Genomic DNA, 24,952 nt, shown 5'->3' on the forward strand with positions numbered 1-24,952 from the left:
AATGACACTCAACCAATCGCATCGCGAACCCGTTACTAAGCGACGGAACGTGACATAACACACATCGCAGAACAATGAAAACCAGCAGCACACAGTTGCTACGCAACATCAACAGCAACGCTAAAAGGACCATATAGATCTCTGATCTCCACACAAACAACGGACACGGTGGGCATAGGAGGGAAGGAAAAAAAACAGCACATACACCACACTCTCACTCTTAACTGGCTATAATGAGCAACTGACCTGCCACTATCACAGGCACTGCTAGCACCTCTCTCTCTCTCTCACACACACATACAGACGGGACACAGAGGGGATGGAAGACAAGGAACGAATCGTTGGGTATGGAGGGGGCGACAGGGGAGATAAGGCAAGAACTGCCTCAAATGTTTGTGCTGTGCTGTGTACAATTATAATGCTGTCTCTTCATTTTGACCCTACCCTTTCACACTCTTTCACACAGACGCACACACACACACACTAACACTGTCTCTATCTCACACACACACGCACCCACACACATACACACTCTCTCACACAGACACACAAACACGCCTCAAATGGTTCAGCTGTCCTATGTAAAATTTCACTGCTGCCTCTTCATTTTCACCCTACCTGTGCACACAGTCTTTCACACAGAGACACACACTTTCTCTGTGTCACACACACACACACAGACACACATACATATACACACTCTCACTCTCTCTATAGCCTTGCTAGCACCCGTTTCATTTGTTTATGAAATGGGCCTTTTTTACTAGTCTCTATATAAAATGCACCTCCAACATTCTGAAGCCTCCACGTTGGGACTTAACGTTCTAAATGCATGGTGGTGAAACCAGGAATTCGCCCATGAGTGTTGGCCCCACCCCCCCACTGTCTCTATCTCACACACACATGCACCCACACACATATACACACAAACACGCCTCAAATGGTTCAGCTGTCCTATGTAAAATTTCACTGCTGTCTCTTCATTTTCACCCTACCTGTGCACACTCTCTTTCACACAGAGACACACACACACACTTTCTCTGTGTCACACACACACAGACACACATACATATACACACTCTCACTCTCTCTATAGCCTTGCTAGCGCCCGTTTCATTTGCATCAGAAACGGGCCTTTTTTACTAGTATACAATAATAGTCTGTTCCAGACATGGCTTCTGATTTCTCCAAGCAGAGTGGAACGCCAAGTGATCGCATTCCACTCTGTTCCAGACACTGGCTTCTGATTTCTCTGAGCGGACCATTATTGTTATATTGTGCCACTATATGTGTGATTTGACTGGAAATTCATGCATTTACATAAGAACATAAGAGTAGCCATACTGGGTCAGACCAATGGTTCATTTAGCCCAGTATCCTGTTTTCCAAACAGAAGCCAGGTCACAAGTACCTGGCAGAAACCCAAATTGTGGCAGTAATTCACCCCTGTGGCAAGCATTTGTTCACACTGAAACACATCCCATGTGGGGTCACTATTAAAGTACACTTGTTCCATTCTTGAGAACCCTTTGTGTGTTTAAAAAAAACACCATGTTTTTTTTTTTGACAAATTTATACAAATCATTAAAATTCAGTTTCTTCTCTTCCATGACTAGCTCCATACCAGTCACCTTCGCTAAGAGAGCTAAAAATTAATATACTATGAGACCCCCTTGGTGTTCAAGGCTACGTCATTTGACCCATTAAAGCATTGAAACTTAACTGGTAGTATGTATAAATGGCAACATTGACTAGGAACCTGATAGAACTCCAGTCCCTATCTGATACTGGACAGACATTGAATGGGGGCTCTGATGAGGCTGACTTTGGGGGGAAGTGAGGTACATTTCTGTACTGGTTAACTGACCAGTAGAGAAGCCCTTTTAGCTAGTGGTATGAAGCTTAATGAAAAATCTTAACAGGATAGTGCTACTATCTGAGGCACATTCCAGGACTGGAAGTACAGGGTGTCACCACATTGATTAATCATTTATTCTGCAAGGACAAGCAGGCATAGTATTCTCACATATGGGTGACACCATCCACAGAGCCCGCTGTGGACACTGCCAAGTGCACTGTCACTTTAAATCTTTGAGGCAGTGCCCCCACCACATGGGTGCCTTTCCACCTGATGTGCAAGTTCAGGACATGCAGTCTTTTCTTTTCCGTGGATTAGAGAGGTTGTGTGTTTAGTCTCTCCTCAGTGAAAAAACTTTTGGCATTTGGTGCCTTCCCTTTTTTGGGATATTGTTTCTTCATATTTTACCTTTTTCAATAATAATTAGTGAAGTTTCCTCGTTTTTTCTATATTTGTTTTCAATTTTCAGCCCAAGGGGGCCTCCAAGCTCTTATCATACATTGGAAGCATCAACCTTTTTCGGTACATGGCTACTCAAGCTCCCCAGGCCATAGAGCCTTTTGATTTGGCGTCAACTGGTTTTCCCTCCCATGTCATCAAGGGTGCTGGGTGGCTTTAAGAAATGTACGCAATTCAATAGGACTAATTCAGGCACAAACCCCCATAATTGGTATGTTCAGTGCCTACGTCCAGAGCATTGGGACATTAATTATAACCTCTGTCAGAGCATGCAAGCGAGGCCCTATGAAGTCCGCAGAGTCCAGTGTAAAAACCTTTTTGGTTCTACATCAATATTGGCAGCCACAGAGCATGGCAGCCTCGGTACTCGATGCAGAACTTGCATCAACAGGGTGCTGCATTGGACTCAGTGCCACAAACCCGTAAGGGCTGTACGTCATCGGTGCAGCGCACATCGAGGGACCTGCAGCACAAGAAATCTGAGAAGCATCGTCATCATTCTTCTACTACTACTTTTCATTTTTATAGTGCTACTAGACGTATGCAGCACTGTACACTTGAACATGAAGAGACAGTCCCTGCTCGACAGAGCTTACAATCTAATCAGGACAGACAAACAGGACGAATAAGGGAATAAGGAAAATACTAAGGTGAGAAACATAAAACAGACATGGGTACTAAACAAGTGAATAGGGGCTAGGAGTTAAAAGCAGCATCAAAAAGGTGGGCTTTTAGCCTAGATTTGAAGATGGCCAAAGATGGTTCTTGATGTACTGGCTCAGGAAGTCTATTCCAGGCATATGGCTCAGCAAGATAAAAGGAATTGAGTCTGGGGTTGGCAGTGGAGGAGAAGGGTACAGAAGAGAGATTTACCCAAAGAACAGAATTCCTGGGGAGGAGTGTAGGAAGAGATAAGGGGTGGAGAGGTACTGAGGAGCTGCAGAGTGAATGCACTTGTAAGTCAGTAAGAGAAGTTTGAACTGTATGCGGAAACGAATAGGGAGTCAATGAAGTGACTTGATGAGAGGGCTAATATGAGCATAGCGATACTGATGGAATATAAGTCATGCAGCAGAATTTTGAACAGATTGAAGGTGAGAGAGATGGCTTAGTGGGAGACCTGTGAGAAGCAAGTTGCAGTAGTCTAAGCGAGAGGTGATAAGAGTGTGGATAACGGTTTTGGTAGTGTTCTCAGAAAGAAAAGGACGAATTTTGGTGATATTATAGAGAAAGAAATGACAAGTTTTGGATATGTTCAGGGAAAGGGAGAGAGTGTCTCCCTCCAGACACTCAGCCCATGCTTCCCCTGCATCGATGTCCTCTATGCACGGGAAGCATCCATGCCACAGTGACTGCTTTCCTTTCCGACTTTTCTCATCGAGAGCCTTCAAGGTCTTCCAGATCTTCTACACCTGCTCAGGCTATAACTCAAGCTGCGTCCACACTGCTTTCTCAGCCCGTATCGATGCCTACTCTATATGAGGAAATCCGGCTATGCTCAGAGAGGAATTCTCAGGCTACTGCATTCGCAGTCTATACAGACTTACAGGGTGCTTGTGCACCAGCCTCGGCCCAGCTCGTTGGTACATCAGAGAAACAGTCACGGGAGAAGTCTGCACACTTGCTCAACGTTGACTGTCGGGGTTAGCTCACACCTGATCAACGCATGTGTCATCATCAGCAGAAGAGTTTTTTCCAACTTCAGAAGCTCATATGCCTTACGCAGAGCTGTAGTCATCATTCTTCCACATACTTCCCATGAACAATACTTTGAAGAGTTAGACTCTGACCTCTCCTAGGAGAGAGAGCAAAACCCACAGGACCTCTCAGATAAGAAGTCCTATGGCATTCCATCTGATTCTTCTCCACCACCTAAGAGGCATGTCTCCTCCAGAAATTATTTCCTTTCCAGGCTTTCTCCGTGAGATGGCTCAAGCTATACCTTTTAAACTGGAAACAGAGGAAGAACCTCTTTCAGAACTTTTTGAAGTTCTAGATTATGACTGTCTGCCTAGAGAAGGTATTACAATTCCTCTTCATTCTATCATGAATATTAAAAAACTGGGAGAGACTACTGACATTCAGATTGCCCCTAAGAAAATTGACACAATGTATAGCATACAGAAATGGGTTTGAAAGAACACAATTCCCACACAGTTTCCTAGTGGTAGAATCTACATTAAAGTGTACTCGCAGTGCTAGATCTCATGCATCTGCTCCTCCAGGCAGAGCAATGAGAACATGAGACTCTTTTGGCAGAAAAGCTGTTCAAACCTGAATGCGAACCAATTGCATCTTGGATTGTCAACTTTATTCCATGATTTATTTAAAATCTCTAATACAAAGTGCTCTATCCTTTGTGGAATTCCTTCTCTCTGACAAGAGGAATTCCATAAGCTACACAGAAAGCTTCTTGACTCGTAAATATCTCACGAGGCAAGCCTTTGATGTCTCTTCATGCATCTCTGCCTTAGTAGCAATGTGCTGATTATCGTGGCTCAGGGTCTCTGACCTTGAATCTGCTACCAGGACCATGTAGCAGATGTCCCTTGTCATGGAGAAAACTTGTTTGGTGACAAAGTCAAGGAGGTGGCCAACCTAATTAAAAAAACATACAGATACTATTAAGACTCTGTCTAGACCTACTACTACTTCTGCTAGAAGATTTTCAGGAGGATATCGACGCTCCAACTACTATATATCTAAGTGTTGTTACACACCAACTCCTCCTCCACCTCAAAGGACTGTGCCCCAATGTTTGCGTCCAAGACAGCAGCGGGATCAGAAATACCAGACATCCTCTCAGTCTAAACAACAACCTAATTTTTGATTCCTTCCTAGAGAGTGTTGCCACTGTACAGTTGTCTGTTAGAGGGAGATTCATTCTCTTCCAACAGAGGTAGCCTCTCATAATGTCCGACCAATGGGTGCTACAAACCATTCAGCAGGGCTGCTGCATTGGCAAAGAAGACCCCCGACCATCCACCAAGAGAATCTCATTTCAACTCCTTCCAAATGAAATTATTTGAGAATAGCTCTCTGCCCTCCTCTGGGAGAATACAATAGAACCAGTTCCTCCACTGGACAGGGGTCGAGAGTTCTACTCCAGATAGTTTCTTATTCCAAAAAAGATAGGGAAAATACATCCAATTCTTGATCTATGAGACCTGAACAAGTTTCTCCTCAAAGAGAAGTTTCACATGGTACCTCTGGGGTCACTATTTCCCGTGGGAGGTGGTGGAGATGAAAACGGTAGCGGAATTCAAGCATGCGTGGGATAAACATAAAGGAATCCTGTGCAGAAGGAATGGATCCTCAGAAGCATAGCCGAGATTGGGAGGCGGGGCTGGCGTTTGGGTGGTGGGGCTAATTCTGGGCAAGACTTCTACGGTCTGTGTCCTGAAAATGACAGATACAAATCAAGGTAAGGTATACACAAGAAGATGAGTTTATCTTGTTGGGCAGACTAGATGGACCATGCAGGTCTTTTTCTGCCGTCATCTACTATGTTACTATGTTATATGATACAACTCAACAATTGGCTTTACTCTCTAGACCTCAAAGAGGCATATCACACATACCTATTCTTCCTGCATACAAAGTTCCTCCGCTTCCGCTGTGGAACTCAGCACTATCAATACAAGGGCTTACCATTTGGCTTCGCCTCGGCTCCTCAAGTCTTCACAAACTGTCTCGTAGTGGTAGCTGAAATACGTGGATGATTAAGCAATCATCCACGTTGTCACCTGCCTGGATGATTGCTTAATCAAAGCAACCTCTTGGGAATCTGCCAACACTTCCATGCAGTCAGCAGTATGACTCCTCGAATTTCACATCAGCTACCCCAAATCATATTTTCAGCTGGTACAGACCTTAGAGTTCATAGGGGCTCTCCGCTCGATACAACTCAAGGTTGAGCATTCCTTCCTTAACTGAGAGCGACCAATATATTAAATCTCACCACTTAGGTATCCAGGTTGACTCATATATCTGCTTGTCAGATGCTCTGCCTTCTCTGTCACATGGCTTCCACAGTCAATGTAATGCTATTGGCTCTTCTTCACTTCCGAATTCCTCAGGGACACTCTCCTCTCAATGGTTCCAAGCCATGAGACTACTATCCACTCAAATTCAAATAACTCCACAGCTGTGCCACTCTCTGTAATGGTGGATGGTATCCCTTAATCTCACCTGAGGCCTTCTGTTCCAACACCCTCCACATCACAAGTTCCTCACCACAGATGCCTCCATGACAGTTTGGGAGCACACACAGGGTTCTTGGACCCCACGAGAGCAACAACATCATATCAACCTCCTGGAATTGCAAGTTGTTTGGAATGCTGTCAAAACCTTCCAGAATCGTATTCTCAATCAGGTAATACTAGTTTGCATGAACAACCAAGTAGCACTGTATTACCTAAACAAACATGAAGGAACTGGTTCCAATCCAAATCTGTACTTGGGCGGCTTCTTGAAACATCCGTAAAAGAGCTGTTTATCTAGCCAGTGAGCAGAATTTTGTAGCAGACAAACTGAGAGAGAGACCCTCATCCTCACAAATGGTCCTTCAGCACCTCAGTCGTTCAACAAATCTTCCAGCAGTGGCAGACCCCAATGATAGACGTCTTCTTAGAACAACAAGCTTCCCACACTGCCTGTCATAGGAGAAAACTCTAATTGCTTCCTATTGGCCTTATCAAATCTGGTTCCCTCTTCTCCTTGTTGTCCAAGGAACCATTCAGGTTAGATCCTATTCCAACCCTAATAACACAGAACAACGGATCCTTCCTTCATCTAGACACTCGCTGTCTGGCTCTGACGGCTTGGTACTTGATGACTTATATTGTGTTCATTGAACCTTCCTCATGCGGTTGCTAAGATACTCCTTGCCTCTAGAAAACCTTCCACAAGAAAACGTTACCATTTGAAGTGGAAGAGATTCTCTCTCTGTTGTTCAGCTAGGTTGTTCGACCCTACAGCATGCTCCCTACCAGCCTTTATGGAGTACCTCCTCTATATCTCAGATTCTGGACTCAAGACTCAAAACTAACTCTGTAAGAGTCCATTTGAGTGTCATCAGTGCTTTTCATTCTAAACTTGATAATAAGCCAGTTTCAGTTCATCCCTTGATAGATTCATGAAAGGTTTATTTCATACCAAACCTCCTATCAAAACATCTTCAGTAGCATGGGATCTCAATGTCATCCTCACTGCTCTTATGAAACCTCCATTTGAACCACTTCATTCTTGTTCTTTGAAGTTACTCACCTATAAAGTAGTGTTCCTAATAGTTTTTACTTCTGCCAGAAGAGTCGGTGGGCTTCAAGCACTTGTGGCAGACCCACCTTACACCAGATTCTGCTATGATAGGGTTGTCCTCCGAACCCACCCCAAATTCCTCCCTAAAGTGGTTTCAGAGTTCCATCTCAACCAGTCCATTATATTACCTGTCTTCTTCCCTAAACCACACTTTCATCCTGGAGAAGCAGCACTCTATACCTTAGATACAAACAAACAAAACCTGATTAGAAATCCTCCCAGCTTTTTGTATCCTTTCACCCTAACAGATGGGGAATTTCCACCACCAACTGTACAATCTCTATTGGCTGGCTGGCTGATTATGAGGGGCATAATCGAAAGGGACGCCCAAGTTTTGCTGAGAACATCCTCGCAAAACGCCCCAATGGAGGGGCGGGGAAACCCGTATTAGCGAAACAAGATGGACATCCATCTTTTGTTTCAATAATACAGTCAGGGACGCCCAAATCCTGAAATTCAGGTTGTCCTTAGAGATGGTCGTCCCTAGACTTGGTCGTTTCTGATTTTCGGTGATAATGGAAACAAAGGACGCCCATCTCACAACCAAATGCAAGTCCTTTGGTCGTGGGAGGAGCCAGCATTCGTAGTGCACTGGTCCCCCTGACATGCCAGGACACCAACCGGGCACCCTAGGGGGCACTGCAGTGGACTTCATAAATTGCTCCAAGGTACATAGCTCCCTTACCTTGTGTGCTGAGCCCCCCAAATCCCCCCCAAAACCCACTACCCACAACTGTACACCACTACCATAGCCCTTACGGGTGAAGGGGGCACCTAGATGTGGGTACAGTGGGTTTGTGGTGGGTTTTGGAGGGCTCACATTTATCACCACAAGTGTAACAGGTGGGGGGTGGGGGGGGGTGGGCCTGGGTCTGCCTGCCTGAAGTGCACTGCACCCACTAAAACTGCTCCAGGGACCTGCATACTGCTGTCATGGAACCATGGGCGTAGGCAGACTTCAGCGGGAGGGGGGGGTCCAGAGCCTGAGGTGAGGGGGCACATTTTAGCCCCCCCCCCCCCATTGCCGCTGACCCGCTCGACTCCCACCGCCAACCCGCCATCGCCTACCTTTGCTGGCGGGGGACCCCAACCCCCGCCAGCCGAGGTCGTCTTCTTCTCGCAAAAGGCTTCCTTCTGTTCCTGACGTGCAGGACGTCAGAAACAGAAGGAAGCCTTTTGCGAAAAGAAGAGGACCTCGGCTGGCGGGGGTTGGGGTCCCCCACCAGCAAAGGCAGGCGACGGCGGGTTGGCAGCGGAAGGGGGGGTCGGGCGGGTCGTCGGCAGGGGATCCAGAGCCAAATCTACGGGGCCAGGCCCCCCCAGGCCCCACGTAGCTATGCCACTGCATGGAACTGAGTATGACATTTGAGGCTGGCAAAAAATATTTTGAAAGATTTTTTTTGAGTGTGGGAGGGAGTTATTGACCAGTGGGGGAGTAAGGGGAGATCATCCCTGATTCTCTCCGGTGGTCATCTGGTCAGTTTGGGCACCCTTTTTGTGCCTTGGTTGTAAAAAAAACAGGACCAGGTAAAGTCGTCCCAAGTGCTTGTCAGGGATGCCCATTTTTTTTCCATTATGGGTCGAGGACGTCCATATGTTAGGCACACCCAAGTCCTGCCTTCGCTACGCCTCCGACACGACCCCATGAACTTTGGTCGTTGGGGACGCCCAAAATCGGCTTTCGATTATACCTATTTGGGTGACCCTGTGAGAAGGACACCCATCTTCTGATTTGTGTCGATAGATGGGCGTCCTTCTCTTTCAAAAATAAGCCTGTAAATCTCCTAAACGTATACTCAGGCTGAGCTGACCCTCCATGGCCAGGTCACCATTCACAATGTGAGAGCCATGGCAGCTTCAGTAGCCCATATTCACTCTACCTCTATTCAAGACATTTGCAAGGTGGCTACGTGGTCCTCTATCCACATCTTCACTGCTCACTACTATTTGGAGCAACATTCCAGGCGGGATAGCTCATTTGGACAAGCAGTCCTGCAGAATCTTTTTAATATTTACAAAATCCAACTCTGCCCTCCAGTCCTTTATTTCCACCAGGCTCACTGTCTCCTTAGTTGCAGAATACATGTTTATCATGAGCCTGGTAACTAGTGAGTCCCGTATGTGAGATTATGCCTGCTTGTCTTCGGAGAAAGCCAAGTTACTTACCTGTAGCAGATGTTCTCTGAGGACAGCAGGCATATATTCACATCCCTCCTGCCTCCCTTTGGAGTTGTCTTCTTAGCTTTAGTACTGTACTGCTGGTCCCTTGCTTGCACGTCAGGCGGGAAAGCTCCCGCAAATGCGCGGTGGGGGCACTGCCTCAAAGATTTAAAGTGACAGTGCACTTGAAAGTGTCTGGGCTCTGTGGATGATGTCACCCATATGTGAGAATCTGCTGTCCTCGGAGAATGCCTGCTACAGGTAAGTAACTTAGTTTTATAAGCAGATGAGTACTAACTAGTAGTTGGAAACAAAAATCTCCTCCATCACTTTGATTGGTTTCAGGCTTCCATGCTGATAATGGAAATAGCAACTTCCATATCATCAAGCTGATCAATCCATAGACTGGTGGGTTGTGTCCATCTACCAGCAGGTGGAGATAGAGAGCAAACTTTTGCCTCCCTATATGTGGTCATGTGCTGCCGGAAACTCCTCAGTATGTTCTCTATCTCAGCAGGTGGTGGTCACACACAGCAGCAGCTCTGGCTAGGCCTCCAAGCCTAATTTTTAGGTTTTGTTGAGTGCCTGGGGTTGAGGGCTCTTTTGAGCAAGTGCAAACCTGGTGGTGCCAGGTCCCTCCTTTTCTCCCCCCTCCCGCTGGCTCCGTTAAAAAAAAAAAAAAAAAATTTTGAACGGCCTTAAAGGCGTTTATTTCGACGTTTATTTAAGCGTCTATTGCAGCTACTCACTGAGACACCAGGTCGTTACAACTCGGAGCGGACAGCAGGTAATTTTACCTTTTTATAGCGGGCGGGGGTTCCCCGATTCTTCTCCTCGTGGCTCATGGCGTCGGAGGGCGAGGGCGCAAAGGGTCGCTCCCCGGGTCGCTCGAGCGCTTCTAGAGGGGATGCGGGGGTCTTCAAGCCGGATTCGCCCTTGGTGGGTGACAGTTTCGCGACCGATGCATGTCCCGGTCCTTCCTCCGGTGTGGCGGTTTTTCCCGCCATAAACGCCCATCCCCCGCTCCTCGCCTCCGCCATCTTGGCCGGCCACGCGGCTCGGACGGCTTCTTCTTGGGCCGCCCTTGAGGTTGGAGACATTAATGCCATGAACGCCCTTAATTTGGGCGACGGCACAGAAGCGGCTAAAGTTAAGAGCCGTTCTTCCCGCGCGGCTCCTTCGCGGAGTTTCGCGCCGGACGCCATTTTGGATGCGCAGCATGTCTCTCCCCCGCTATTGCGAGCGCCGGTTGAGAGCGCGCCTAGGGCTGTTGCCCAGGCTGCGGAGGTGCACAGTCTGGGGGGTTTCTCCCCCGAGTTTGTTTTGCTGCTGCATCGGGCCTTCCTCATGCACAACGCTGCCCCCGCTCCCTCCTCTGGTAAAGAGGTTGAGGTTCCCAGAGGTAAACGCCCTCGGGTTGATTCCCAGGCCTTGGAGGAATTTGTCTCCTCCGATGTAGATGAGGGCAGCGTGTCTGAGGTCTCCCAACGGTCCTTTGCGGATTCCTTGGTGGAGACGGATCCCCGCTCGGATGGAGCGGATGACCCCTCTGCAGCGCGGCTTTTTCGCCCGGAGGATTTGCCCAACCTGTTGTTACAGGCCATGGACACTTTGAAGATATCCTCTCCGGAGGACGTCTCTCCCTCAGCCCCTGTTGGCTCTGCCATTATGCTGGGGACTAAGCGCCCGCCTAGAACCTTCCACGTGCATGTTGCCATGCACACCTTAATTTCGGCTCAATGGGATGTCCCAGAAGCGAGCCTTAAAGTGGCTAGGGCTATGTCCCGCCTCTATCCTTTGGCTGTGAGTGAACGTGAGGCCTATCTGTGGCCTACCGTGGATTCTTTAATCACTGCGGTGACTAAGAAAACGGCATTGCCGGTGGAAGGTGGCACGGCCCTAAAGGACGCCCAAGACAGGAGATTGGAGGCGGCTTTAAGGTCGTCCTTTGAGGCGGCTGCTTTAAGTTTGCAGGCCTCAGTTTGCGGCTCCTATGTGGCCAGGGCGTGCCTGACTATGGTGCAGCGGGCTTCCCCCTCGGATCATTTCTTGAGGAATGATTGGCCAGCCCTGGAATCGGGCTTAGCCTATTTGGCAGACTTGCTGTATGATGTCTTGAGAGCCTCAGCTAAAGGCATGGCTCAGACTGTCTCTGCGCGGCGGTGGCTTTGGCTGAAACATTGGTCTGCTGACCACGCCTCAAAATCCCGCCTGGCTAGATTGCCTTTTAAAGGCAAGCTGCTCTTTGGGGTCGAGCTGGACAAAATCGTGACTGATCTCGGCACGTCTAAGGGCAAGAAGTTGCCGGAGGTCAGGGCTCGGGCGAGTGCTCGTCCCGGTACCTCCAGAGGACGGTTTCAGGAAGCCCGTCGGTACCGCCCGGGCAGGTCGGGTGCTTCTGCCCCCACTTCCTTTAAGAGGAATTTCTCCCCCAAGCAGCATTCCTTTCGCAGAGAACCGCCGTCCCGGAGGTGCTCCCTCCGGTCCTCCCCCAGGGTCTCGTACCCAATGACGGGGTATTGGTCCACGCCCCAGTGCAGATTGGAGGACGGCTGTCCTCGTTTCTGGGCGAGTGGACCACAATACTTCAGACGCTTGGGTGCTGGAAGTCATCAGAGACGGCTACAAGCTGGAGTTCTGCCGACCCTTAAGAGACGGGTTTGTACTCTCTCCCTGCAAGTCTCCGGTCAAAGCTGTGGCAGTGCAGCAGACTTTGGACAATCTGATCCGCCTGGGTGCGGTCGTTCCGGTGCCAGAAAGTCAGCTTGGCAAGGGGCGTTACTCCATTTACTTTGTGGTACCAAAGAAAGGAGGTTCGGTCCGGCCTATCCTCGACCTCAAAGGGGTCAATCGGGCCTTGAAAGTGCGGCACTTTCGCATGGAGACTCTCCGCTCTGTTATAGCGGCAGTGAAGGCAGGGGAGTACCTGGCATCCTTGGACATCAAGGAAGCGTACCTGCATATTCCCATCTGCCCTCCTCATCAACGCTTTCTGCGTTTTGCAGTCCTGGGCCGACACTTCCAGTTCAGAGCCCTCCCGTTCGGGTTGGCTACTGCTCCGCGGACCTTTTCCAAGGTAATGGTGGTCATAGCGGCCTTCCTGCGAAAGGAAGGAGTACAAGTCCATCCTTATCTGGGCGACTGGTTGATCCGAGCCCCCTCTTATGCAGAGTGCGGCAAAGCTGTGGACCGGGTAGTTGCTCTTTTGAGCTCCCTGAGATGGATCATCAACTGGGAGAAGAGCCAGCTGCGCCCGACTCAGTCCCTGGAGTATCTGGGAGTTCGATTCGACACCCAAGTGGGCAGAGTGTTCCTGCCAGACAATCGGATTGTCAAGCTTCAGGCTCAGGTGGACCAGTTCCTAGTAGCCTCTCCTCTTCGGGCTTGGGACTATGTGCAGCTGTTGGGCTCTATGACGGCCACGATGGAAGTAGTGCCCTGGGCCAGGGCTCATATGAGACCACTACAACACTCTCTGCTGCAGCGCTGGACTCCGATGTCGGAGGATTATGCTGTGCGTATTCCCTTGGATCCAGCAGTGCGCAAGGCGCTGAGCTGGTGGATGCAGACAGACAAGTTGTCTGCGGGAATGCCTCTGGTGTCCCCAGAGTGGATTGTCGTCACGACGGACGCCTCGTTATCGGGCTGGGGAGCCCACTGCTTGGGAAGGACAGCGCAGGGGCTCTGGTCTCCTGCAGAGGCAAAGTGGTCTATCAACCTCCTGGAACTCAGAGCCATTCGGTTGGCGCTTTTGGAGTTCATCCCGGTACTGGTGTTCAAGCCTGTACGGGTCCTGTCGGACAATGCCACGGCTGTGGCCTATGTCAACCGCCAGGGAGGTACCAAGAGCGCCCCTCTAGCCAAGGAAGCTATGAGTCTATGCCAGTGGGCGGAAGCGAACCTGGAACAGCTGTCAGCGGCCCACATTGCCGGAGTCATGAATGTCAAGGCGGACTTTCTCAGTCGCCATACCTTGGAGCCCGGAGAGTGGCAGCTATCTGCTCAGGCGTTCTTGGACATCACGAAGCGCTGGGGCCAGCCGAGCCTAGATCTGATGGCGTCATCGGCCAATTGCCAAGTGCCGCGCTTCTTCAGCAGAGGACGGGACCCTCGATCCCTGGGAGTAGATGCTCTTCTCCAACAATGGCCGACACAAGAGCTTCTCTATGTGTTCCCGCCCTGGCCCATGTTGGGCAGGGTACTAGACCGGGTGGCAAAGCATCCCGGCAGGATAATCCTGGTGGGTCCGGATTGGCCCAGGCGTCCCTGGTATGCGGACTTGATCAGGCTCTCAGTCGACGATCCTCTGCGGTTGCCAGTGGAGCAGGGCCTGTTACATCAGGGTCCCGTGGTGATGGAGGATCCCTCCCCCTTTGGTCTTACGGCCTGGCTATTGAGCGGCAGCGTCTGAGGAAGAAGGGCTTCTCAGACAAGGTCATCGCCACTATGCTGAGAGCGAGGAAACGCTCTACTTCTACTGCTTACGCCAGGGTTTGGCGTATCTTTGCAGCGTGGTGTGAAGCAGGCTCTCTTTCTCCTTTCACTGCTCCAATTTCTTCAGTGTTGACGTTCCTGCAAGAAGGTCTGGACAAAGGCCTGTCGCTCAGTTCCCTTAAGGTCCAGGTAGCGGCTCTGGCTTGCTTCAGGGGCCGCCTGAAGGGTGCTTCCCTGGCTTCGCAGCCAGATGTGGTGCGCTTTCTCAAGGGGGTTAATCACCTGCGCCCTCCTCTGCACTCAGTGGTGCCTGCGTGGAATCTCAACCTGGTGCTAAGAGCATTGCAGAAGCCGCCGTTTGAACCCTTGTCAAGGGCATCTCTGAAAGACCTGACGTTGAAAGCAGTCTTTTTGGTGGCTATCACTTCAGCCAGAAGAGTTTCCGAGCTCCAGGCGCTCTCGTGTCGAGAGCCTTTTCTGCAGTTCACTGAGGCAGGAGTGACTATTCGCACAGTGCCTTCCTTCCTGCCCAAGATTGTTTCTCGCTTCCATGTGAATCAGCAGCTATGTCTCCCTTCCTTTCGTAGGGAGGACTACCCAGAGGAGTACTCTGCTCTTAAATATCTGGATGTGAGACGAGTCATCATCAGATACTTGGAAGTGACCAATGATTTCCGGAAATCGGATCATCTGTTTGTCCTGTATACAGGTCCTCGTAGGGGTCTGCAGGCTGCTAAGCCTACAGTGGCAAGATGGGTCAAGGAAGCCATTGCAGCGGCTTATGTGGCCGCGGGGAAGGTGCCGCCTATCCAGCTGAAGGCTCACTCTACAAGAGCTCAGGCGGCCTCGATGGCAGAGGCCGGTTCCGTCTCCTTGGAAGAGATATGCAAGGCGGCAACTTGGGCTTCGGCCCATACATTCTCCAAGCATTACCGCTTGACTGTGGCTGCTCGAGCGGAGGCCCGGTTTGGAGCTTCAGTGTTGCGGTCAGGGATTTCTATGTCCCGCCCTGGTGAGTACTGCTTCGGTACATCCCACCAGTCTATGGATTGATCAGCTTGATGATATGGAAGGTAAAATTATGTATAATCATACCTGATAATTTTCTTTCCATTAATCATAGCTGATCAATCCATAGCCCCTCCCAGATATCTGTATTGTTTTTATTCTGGTTGCATTTCAGGTTCAAGTTTAGTCTTCAGTTACTTCAGAAAGACTTCGTGTTCAAGTTTTTTCACTTGGATTCTTCAAGAGTTAAGACGAGTTTGTGTTACAGTGAGCTGCTGCATTCCTCTCCCCTCCGTTTTACGGGGCTGGATTGAGACTTAAAATTGTGCCGGCACTCCCTCCCGCTTCGTGCGGCTGTAGGGCAGTTTTGTACCCCTCCCGCTTCGGCGGTGTTAGGGTCAGTCAGCTCCTCCCGCGGTTGCGGTTGCAGGATAAGCCAGATCCCCCCGCATCGGCGGGTGTGGTGTCCCTCCCCCGCTCCGCGGGGATGAGCTGGACGGATTCCCCTCCCCCGTTTCGGCGGTGGTGAGCTGGGCAGAGTGTCCCTTCGTGGGTGTAATTCTCTAAGTGCTGAGTCCTGCGGATGGAGCTTTGATATCGACATACTGAGGAGTTTCCGGCAGCACATGACCACATATAGGGAGGCAAAAGTTTGCTCTCTATCTCCACCTGCTGGTAGATGGACACAACCCACCAGTCTATGGATTGATCAGCTATGATTAATGGAAAGAAAATTATCAGGTATGATTATACATAATTTTACCATTCATAGCACACATTTAATGATAATAAGAACTCTCAGACATGTGGGAAATGTGTCACAAGAGATGCAGGATGACCAGAAGTTAAGTACAGACATAAATGTACTAACGGGGAAGAAACCAGGTGAATAGAAGTGACCAAAAGCAGTGGTGGTCTGACTTTATCTGACAAGGAAAACGGGGAGGAAGCTGTCTTGGTGGCTTAGTGGCAGTGCTGTGCTTTACTATGCAGAGACTTGCGTAACGTTTCTAGTTTAGGTCTTCCACTCCTCAGGTCATCCAGAGCTGGTGATACTGTGAAGTAAAGAATGACACGGGGATGGGGGGGGGCCTGCGGTTTACCGCGGTAAAAAGAAAACAATAATTAGTGTGTTTACCATGGGTCCTGGAGCAAAACCTTTTGACACCCCATGGGATCAGTAAAAAGCTATTCTTCCACAGTAAAAAAAACAAACAAAAAAAAAAAACCCTGCAGTTACTTCTCCCGTGGATGCAGCATCTCCGTGCTTGCCTTCTGGCAGCAGCTCTTGGCAAAGAGAAGGCTCTGGAGCAGGCCTGTCGAGATTGCTATCAGCTGGCTGCATAAGAGAGCTACTGCGGTGGGAAGGAGGAAGGCAAAAGTGTCAGACCCACGGAGGGGAGGGGAGCGCTGGAAATGTGGGAGGGAGGCTGTTGGACCCACAGGTTGGGAAGAAATATAAAATGGGAAAAACTCACAGGTAGTTTTGAATAAAGGGACCCAGGCCTGGTTCCAACTGAGCTGGAAAGACACAGGAGCAGAAGAACACTGCCAGATTAAAAAAAAATAGTACTTGAAAATTGTTCATTTCTAAAGAGTTACATTGTGGTTGTAAGAACTAAGTTAAATAAAATGGTACATTGCATGATAACGAGACAGGAGAGAAACACTATACACTGTATTGAACTAGAGAAAGTTAAAAAAAATTTTTCAAATATTGTTGTGCACCTATAAAAGCAAAATAAATTAAAATACATATTTATGAAACCCCTAGCACATAAATGCTTGACAGTATCAGCACATGCCTTCATAGCGGAAAAGATTTCATATCATTTCTCATCCCAAATCGCTTACATTCCATCACTTTTCCACATTTTGTATAATGAGAGGTTTTCTGATCATTAGGGTACCAGTGCTAAGTGTAGAGCTTTGACACCAATAAGAAGGAATTTGATTTTTATGGTGAGATCCATCTATTGGAATAAAATATGGTAAGATAGGAGATGGGGATTCACTGAGCATCTTTCAGTGTCTCTTTTGAAGTCTCCTTGAAAACAGAAAGAGCGCCTTCTGTGACTATTCCTAGCAAACACAGTCCTGCTCCCCTTCCAGACCTGATATGACTGATTTGTCTTGTGGATGCTGAGATGTGTATTATATAGGGCAGTCTTGCTTCTTTAGTTCTGTTTGATGTCTGTCTTAAAATTACTCTCTGCTTGTTTCCACTCAGGTGAGAAGCAAATGCGCCTCACCCTGTCTGAGCTCCCCTTTGATGTGAACACTGGCTTTGAGAAGGATGTGGAGTTGGTGGCCCACCATCCACCCATGGACCCTAGTTTTGGCAACCCATTGGCCTTCCTAGGAGCTGAGCATTTAAGACCACTGAGGCTACCCCCTACAAACTGCATTTCTGAGATCACTCCAGTCATTAGCTCTGTGTACACACAGATGCAGCCACTGCCTGGACGTATGGAGATGCCAGGGAGCCGAGAGGCAGCAGAGGGGCACGAAGACACCCCTGATGGTGTGCAGGTCACGTATCGAGGGCATGACCAGAGTATGTCACCCAGCAATGGCTGCCAGGATTCCACGGACACTGAAAGCAACCCAGAGGAGAGGAACCTGCTGCTACCAACAGGGAACTGTATTGGCAGCAGCAAGCAGAGTCCAGCCTATGCCAAAGAGGACCCCAAGCTTCAGGAGGGCACTCCAGTTGCCCGAGCAACCCCTAGCTCAGCCAAAGAAGCCCTGCGTGTAGTGGGTGAGGATGGGGAGCAGGTGAAAGCCTACAAATGTGAGCATTGCCGAATCTTTTTCCTGGACCATGTCATGTTCACTATTCACATGGGTTGCCATGGCTTTAGAGACCCTTTTGAATGCAACATCTGTGGCTATCACAGCCAGGATCGGTACGAGTTCTCTTCTCACATAGTGCGGGGGGAGCACAAAATCTAGGGGCAGGGTTGGGGACCAAAAAAGAAATCAAACCAGGCGCTCCCCACTGCACTCAAGGCTTGGATGGACGATTCCTTCTTTTATACTCCTTTGCACTGACTTTGACTATGAAATGTTGAGAAAAAAACCCACAACCAGGAAGGAGCTCTTAACACTTTGCCTTTTTTATAAGGTGCATTATTTAAATATTGTTGATACTGTATTGAACAGTCTTCATTTTCATTTGTGCTTTTTTTTTTTTTTAATTTATTAAGCTTGCAGCCGCCTTTACTCTGTAACTTGCTTAAATCATTTCGGTTCTGTGAAGACTTGCAGGGGAATGAGCTGCTGTTCTCCTGCCTTTCATCTGTGAGATAAGTATAATGTAGAGCGGAGAACTGAAGAAACCCTGATGCTTAAAATATGCCCTGCTCCCTCCGTAAATAGCTTTGAAACCAAACAATCTGTTGTGATGCTTCTGGGAGAGGCTATAGAGTTAGCCTGGTGTGGACTCTACCCTCATGTCCCTGTGCAACTGTGATCTGGTTCTGGGGTTTCTCACTCTCCCCTCCTGGCACTCTTAGCAAGACAAGAGAGACTTAGAAAAGCAGGACCAGACCACGGTGTTAAAGTCTCCCTCTGTTAAAATGAAACCCTTGAGTGTGTGTGTGTGTGTGTATGTATGCTTGCAGTCAGGTTTGCTGTAATTAATCCATCATCAGGTTTTTACTTGCTCTCCCAGGGCATATGATGAGAAATGATTGTAAGACTTTTGATGTTGGGCCCTATTCATGACAACATTAGACAGTGACCCCGAGACTGTGATGTCGTCGTGATCAGTAAGAACACAACTTTGAACTCTTATCAGCCGGTTTTGGTGAGCACTAGATGACACCCAAACATGTTTGTGTATTTGGTTTGTTTGCTTTTTTACCTTGTAAATGCTGGCAGTTGAGGGCAAAGCTGTAATTAGGACCTAGGGAACGAGATTTTCATATCCTATGGGAGTAGGTGGTACCAACTCCATCATAGAGACGGGGAAAGCTGTGGCTGATTTCCCTGATATGCACAGTGCTTTGTAAGATCCACATCTGCCTTTATAAAAATATAGTGGCGAACCAAAATGTACAGAACGTGCCAGAACTTTTCTCTATATTGGATGTATTCATGGTTTGTTTGTTTTTTGTTTACCATTGTATGTCCACAGTGAAAAATCCTCAGTGCATAGGTTCCTCTGAAAACAGTTCTGAAACGGGAAATTCTGTACTAGTAAAGATAACAGGGGGGTGGGGGTGTTGGTGAATGACTTTTTATGTATTAAAGTACCAGTATGTATTTTTGAAGTGTATCATGAATTTTCTTGATAGCACTGGCAGTAGAACAATCTGAGCTGTGTGAGAGAATTACCTCTTATCCTGAAAAGCGAGATCTCTCATGCATTTTTGACAGCTTGACATGCAGTGGTTCTGACTTAAGCTAATAAGCCTTCAGAACCCCATTAATAGTGATTGTAAGACCCCAGAAAACCATGTGGAAATTAAAGTAGAAAACAGTTTTTCACTATCACCCCCTAAAGCCTCTGTGAGATCAGTGCATGAAACAGTCTTACAGATATGATTTGGTCTTGTGCACACAGGTGACAGAGCTGGATGATTGGTACGCTATAAGAAAGTGTTCCTTACTGAGATTTTCAGTATCTAATTGATGGCGTTAGCTCTGTGATGTCTGAAGGGAAACAGAAATCTGTAGTTCCACTTGAGAAAGACAAGAAAAATGCTTAGACAGGTATTTGGCTTTGCTGCAGGCACACATTTTGGCTCTTCCTCTTTCTCTTCAGTAGCGACTGTTTTATAGTGAGATCAGGTATGAATGAAAGGAGATATGGTGAAGTGGTGGAGGGCAGGAGACTCACAGCAGCCCCTGCACTGCTTCCTAGAGGCTAAAACCAAAGGCTTGTTCTTTTTCTACAAAACATAAAACAAACAGAAGCACCTCATAACTTAACACTGTTTTGCTCCATGTTCTTGCTTTTTGTAGTGTGTATGAGGTGGGCGGGGTGCTCTGAGGCTGGTAAGTGAAATTATTCAGAGACTCCTGGTTTTCTGAGCCCTATATTTCATTGAGGGGTGGGGAGAAGAAAGGATATTCTAAGCGGATATTTTACTAAGCCGCAGTACCGTTTTTAGTTCGCAGTAGAAATCATCTGGCGGTAAACTCCAAGAAGCCCATTATATTCCTATGGGCATCTCAACTTTTACTGCCAGCTGATTTCTACCGCGGCTTAGTAAAAGGACCCCTAAGAGTCTGAATATAAATAAGAAAATTTCTTATTGCCCCCAACAACTGTGCTATTTAAAGAGGAAATGCATCTCCAAGTTCTCACTTAAGGTTACTTGGATGCGGTCAGTGAAAGATTCAATTTCTCACTGTACACGCATGCACCCATGAGTATCACATCAATCCTTTCAACATGTTAGAAACAGAAAACTTAATTTACTGCTGCTCCTGTTAGTCCTTCAGCCTTCCACTGCCCCAGGAATGACTGATTATTGTTAAGTTGAAAATATTAAAACTTGTTAAATGTGTCCCCCTCGGGGTACCATCAGCGAAACCAAGAAACAGATCAAAAGCCTTGTGATAAATTACACCTTTGCAAATGCTTGAGAGACTTTTAAAGAAGAATAAAACAGATCTGGGGTTTGTGTTAGGATGACACATATAGTAGTTTTTCTTTCTTCAGACATAGTCAGATGATGAGATTTCAACAGAAATGTCAGGTGGGCTTTGATTATGCTGAAAGTTTTCATAACTCTTGACAGTTGACATTTTAAATGTCAACCTGTAGAATTGTCCTCTGTAGGTGCTGTTGAGTGTTTACACACCACGCTGTCTCTGGCTAGCAGCCATCTCTTGAGCTAGCCATATCTTAATGAAGGTAAGGAAGTCCACCACATGCAGTAAGAATAGGGTTGCAGACCTGGGATTACCCCATTGCATGCAGAGAAATACAATGGAGAAATCAGAACTACAAGTCTCTGCATGCAATGGGGTAAACCCAAGACTGGATCAACTCTGTTGGGCAAATCTGGATTTAGTTGGTGGCCTTAAATAAGATATCTCACCTTTTTTTTTTATGTGAGACCCATGGCATCAAAAGAAAGTATGTGACATCACTCTTAGGAAGAGAGAGAGAGTCTCGGAGAGCTTGTTTAAGATGGTTTGGACTCTTCTTTACAAAGGCAGAGTTGGGATTAGGTGGAAGCAGTAATTTGCCCAAAACTGAGAGCCCCATGCAGAAGTCATCCAATTAGCCAACACCTGCATCGCAATTGCTAACTGAATTCTGAGGTAAGGTAGAGATGTGGGAACTTTCAGACCTTGACTGTTACTTGTGCGACGCACAGCCATACGTGCACTTTGCTGGCTCGTCATGAGAAGCCTGAGCCACACCGAGCATCAAGCAAGGCTTTACCTCTTTTTGAAAATTCAACATGTAGGGGCCCTTTAACCGAGCAGCGGTAAGCCCAATGCAGGCTTACCGCTTGCTCTTCCGGGACTACTGCTGGCCCAACGTGGCCACCGGCGGTAGTCCCGCCCCAAGCGTGCACAATTTCCGGGGGAGAAAGAAAACCCCCAGAAATGGCTTAAGCGGCAATAACCCATTGGTAATCGGACTTCGCCAGGCGCTGCCCGGTTAGCGTGGGAGCCCTTATCACCACCTCAGTAGGTGGCGGTAAGGGCTCCCTGCCACATGGCCATGCGGTAAGAGTTCTCTTACCGCATGGCCATATGTGCTGGGGGCTTTTAACCTGCTGCGGTAAAAAGGGCCCTGGTGCTAATGTGGGGCCCTGTTTCCCACAGTTTGGTAAAAGCACCCCTAAATGTTTTAGCCACCTTCTAAGTGAAATTCTGGAGTACTCTTGGTGACGCCTTCCAAACCTTGAGAAGAAAAGGATTTTTTTTTTTTAATCCCCTCTTTCCAACTTTGTATGTGTACGTATGTATATATTTTTTTAAATCAGGTGTGTGAAGAAATGTGCAATACCATATGCCCCACCCCTTTAATTTTTTTACACCTTTTGCAAATCATCCTCCTTTGTATTATCTTAATGGATTGTTGTTATCTTTTATTATTCCCTCTCCCCCCCCCCCTTTTTTCTTGAAAATTATACTTGCTTTTAAAAAATTCTGCAAAGCTTTTTTTTTTTTTTTTGTATCTGTAATATATTGTAAGTAACTTTGTGTAATGGAGATATACTACTGTAAGTTTTGTACTGTACTGGCTGAAGGTCTGTTATAAATAAACATGAGTAATTTAACTGCATCTTTCCCTCTAGTGTGTCATTGCCTTTGATGACAGATGAAGGATTTGGGCTATGGTGAACAAATTGTAGTCTCTTACAATTAGGGTTTCTGATACTAGCCTAGGTGCTTATTGTTTGACATTTTGGGGGTTCTCTTTTGAGGCAATTAGGTGTTTTCCTAGGGTTTGAATCACAACAGTAATTTTTGTGACGTTTTAGGATGGATTCCCAGTAGATTCCATTCAATGACTCAAAACATAAATTCCCAGCCTCCCCTTCTCCAAGTGCCAATAAGAGCAGCAGCCCCAGTCCTCTCCTTTCTCCAAGCCTTCAGCAACAAAATAGCCACAGCCCTCCCCCTTATCCAGGCCCCACCAACAGAATCAGCCACAGCTCTCTCCCTTCCACTAGAAAAAGCCTAGTTTTCTCTCCTTCTACAAGCAACAGCATCAGCCACAGCACCCCCTGGAAGCTGTGGAGTGGAAGTAGCTGTAAGGAAGCAATCTTACAGGTAGTGGAGCAGACTTCAGTATGAGTTCACAGCAGCAAATAATTCTTTCTTTCTGGAGCAAGCAAAGGTAGATGGGAAGAAGATGACCACCTGGATTTTTTAATCAATTAGGCAGCTCACAACTTCCCCTTGAGGATGTTAGATTGAGAACAGGAGATGGTACGAGGCAATATTTGACAGCTCTTTATTTAAAAGCGTCCCATATGTGGATATAAATATGAAATCAAAACTTAATATCACTAAAACAGCTTCAAAATTATTGCAGCTGGTGAAAACTGCACTAATAAAGGATGTATTTTGTGCTCATTTTTCTACACTGTTCAATACAGTAATACATGGCCAAATTTCAGTGAGGATTGGAGATTGGATGGCAGAGGCGGGGCTGGCTGGTGGTTGGGAGACAGGGACAGTGCTGGGCAGACTTATACGGTCTGTGCCCTGAAAAAGACAGATACAAATCAAAGTAAGGTATACACAAAAAGTAGCACATATGAGTTATCTTGTTGGGCAGACTAGATGGACCGTGCAGGTCTTTTTCTGCCGTCATCTACTATGTTACTGTGTGTTTACTGATGGGTTCATCTTAACTGTTGTAATCTGCCTTGAGAAGCCTGGTGTTATAAAGATTGGTAGTAAAATTAAACTCTCATTTTATTGGGGCACAGGGAGCACATCTTCACCTCATCTCTTTTGTAAAAATTATTCTTTTTTGAGCATATTTCAGGGACAAGTAGTTTTCATAATAATAAAAATGTTTAAACTTAACTAAATGCCCCTAATGCAGTCCATTGGTTTTCTTATATATTGTGATGATTTATACTGTGCCAAAACTGGAAATACAGTGACACAGAATAATAGAATTCTGTAACGTCCAAAAATTATTAATTAACATTATAATTGTGTTTCACATTTGGGTAGTAACTGAGAAAGTGCTGTTTAAAACTGACTTGAAGAAGAACTAAATATATTTCACAGAACTGGAAAATGTTGGCACATTTAGACTGACTCTGGACTTCTGCATGAAGGTAGCTCTGTCCTCATCAGTTAATATCTTTCTTTTAAACAGAAGTAATAAACAATATTAAGTGCATTTTTATAATATACCACTGCATTCCACAAAACAAAAGGATCAAGTTCCCACAAACCATCTTTCTCTTTTGATCTAGGCACAGGAGAAAAAATTACATATTAAATGCTCCCAGACTTCAACCTATTTCTTGTTTAATGTGGATTATAACTGCCATAAATAAATAAGTAAATAACTAAATAAATAGATGTAAAGAAACTCTGAATGTTGAGCACCTGATTCTCAAAACATTGTCTGTTTTAGTGGCCCTTTACAAGGAGAGAAAAAAATCTCTGCACGAATATATCACACACTCTAGGGTGACCCTATAATCAGCCTCTCCAAATGACACACTGATTATGATTTATAACAAATTAATACTCTACCTATGAAAAGTTCTTCTGTTATAATACTTCCTCTGTATACATCCATATGCTGCACAAGCTGGCATGTTTGAAAATATAAGTGAGATTAAATAAAAATGCTACCAACAATAAAGAATGACAACATGGATGCAGCAGCTCATAGGTTTGTTTGTTTGCTTTGTTTGAGTATACGCAGAGCGACAGCTGCGCAGGGAAGGGGACACAGAGACTAACCTAAGTGGCTTCAACTTCTTGACTTCATGCCTTCTCCTGTTCTCAGTCAAACTTCCTTGCTTCCCCTAATCCTATCCCAATCTGTCTCAATTCCCATCAGTCCCAGTCAGCTGCAATCATCTTGTCCCAATTCCTTCCACATTGCATCTCCTTCCTGGTTTAATGCCCCCTGACCTTTCTCAAAGTATTGTGGCATTGCTTCTAAGACAGCTGTTCTGTTTTCTTCCAGCACAATATAGTTCTTGGTGAACTTAATCCACCTACAAACTTCATCACTGCACAAATTCACAAGAATAGTGT

The 24,952-nt window shown here is 46.9% G+C and overlaps 1 protein-coding gene across 3 annotated transcripts in view; it reads left to right on the top strand.

Annotated features, from left to right (window-relative positions):
- The window catches only part of IKZF4 (IKAROS family zinc finger 4), a 154,237-nt gene extending 132,336 nt beyond the window's left edge, over window positions 1-21,901 (top strand). For all 3 annotated transcript variants that reach the window (XM_030196745.1, XM_030196747.1, XM_030196746.1), the window contains one exon: window positions 17,469-21,901. In XM_030196745.1, coding sequence (XP_030052605.1) covers window positions 17,469-18,193 — 725 coding nt within the window. In that variant the 3' untranslated portion in view covers window positions 18,194-21,901. The remainder of the gene's footprint in view (window positions 1-17,468) is intronic.
- Window positions 21,902-24,952: the final 3,051 nt, after the last annotated feature.

Source organism: Microcaecilia unicolor, chromosome 3, assembly GCF_901765095.1.
Source record: "Microcaecilia unicolor chromosome 3, aMicUni1.1, whole genome shotgun sequence".
NCBI lineage: Eukaryota > Metazoa > Chordata > Amphibia > Gymnophiona > Siphonopidae > Microcaecilia > Microcaecilia unicolor.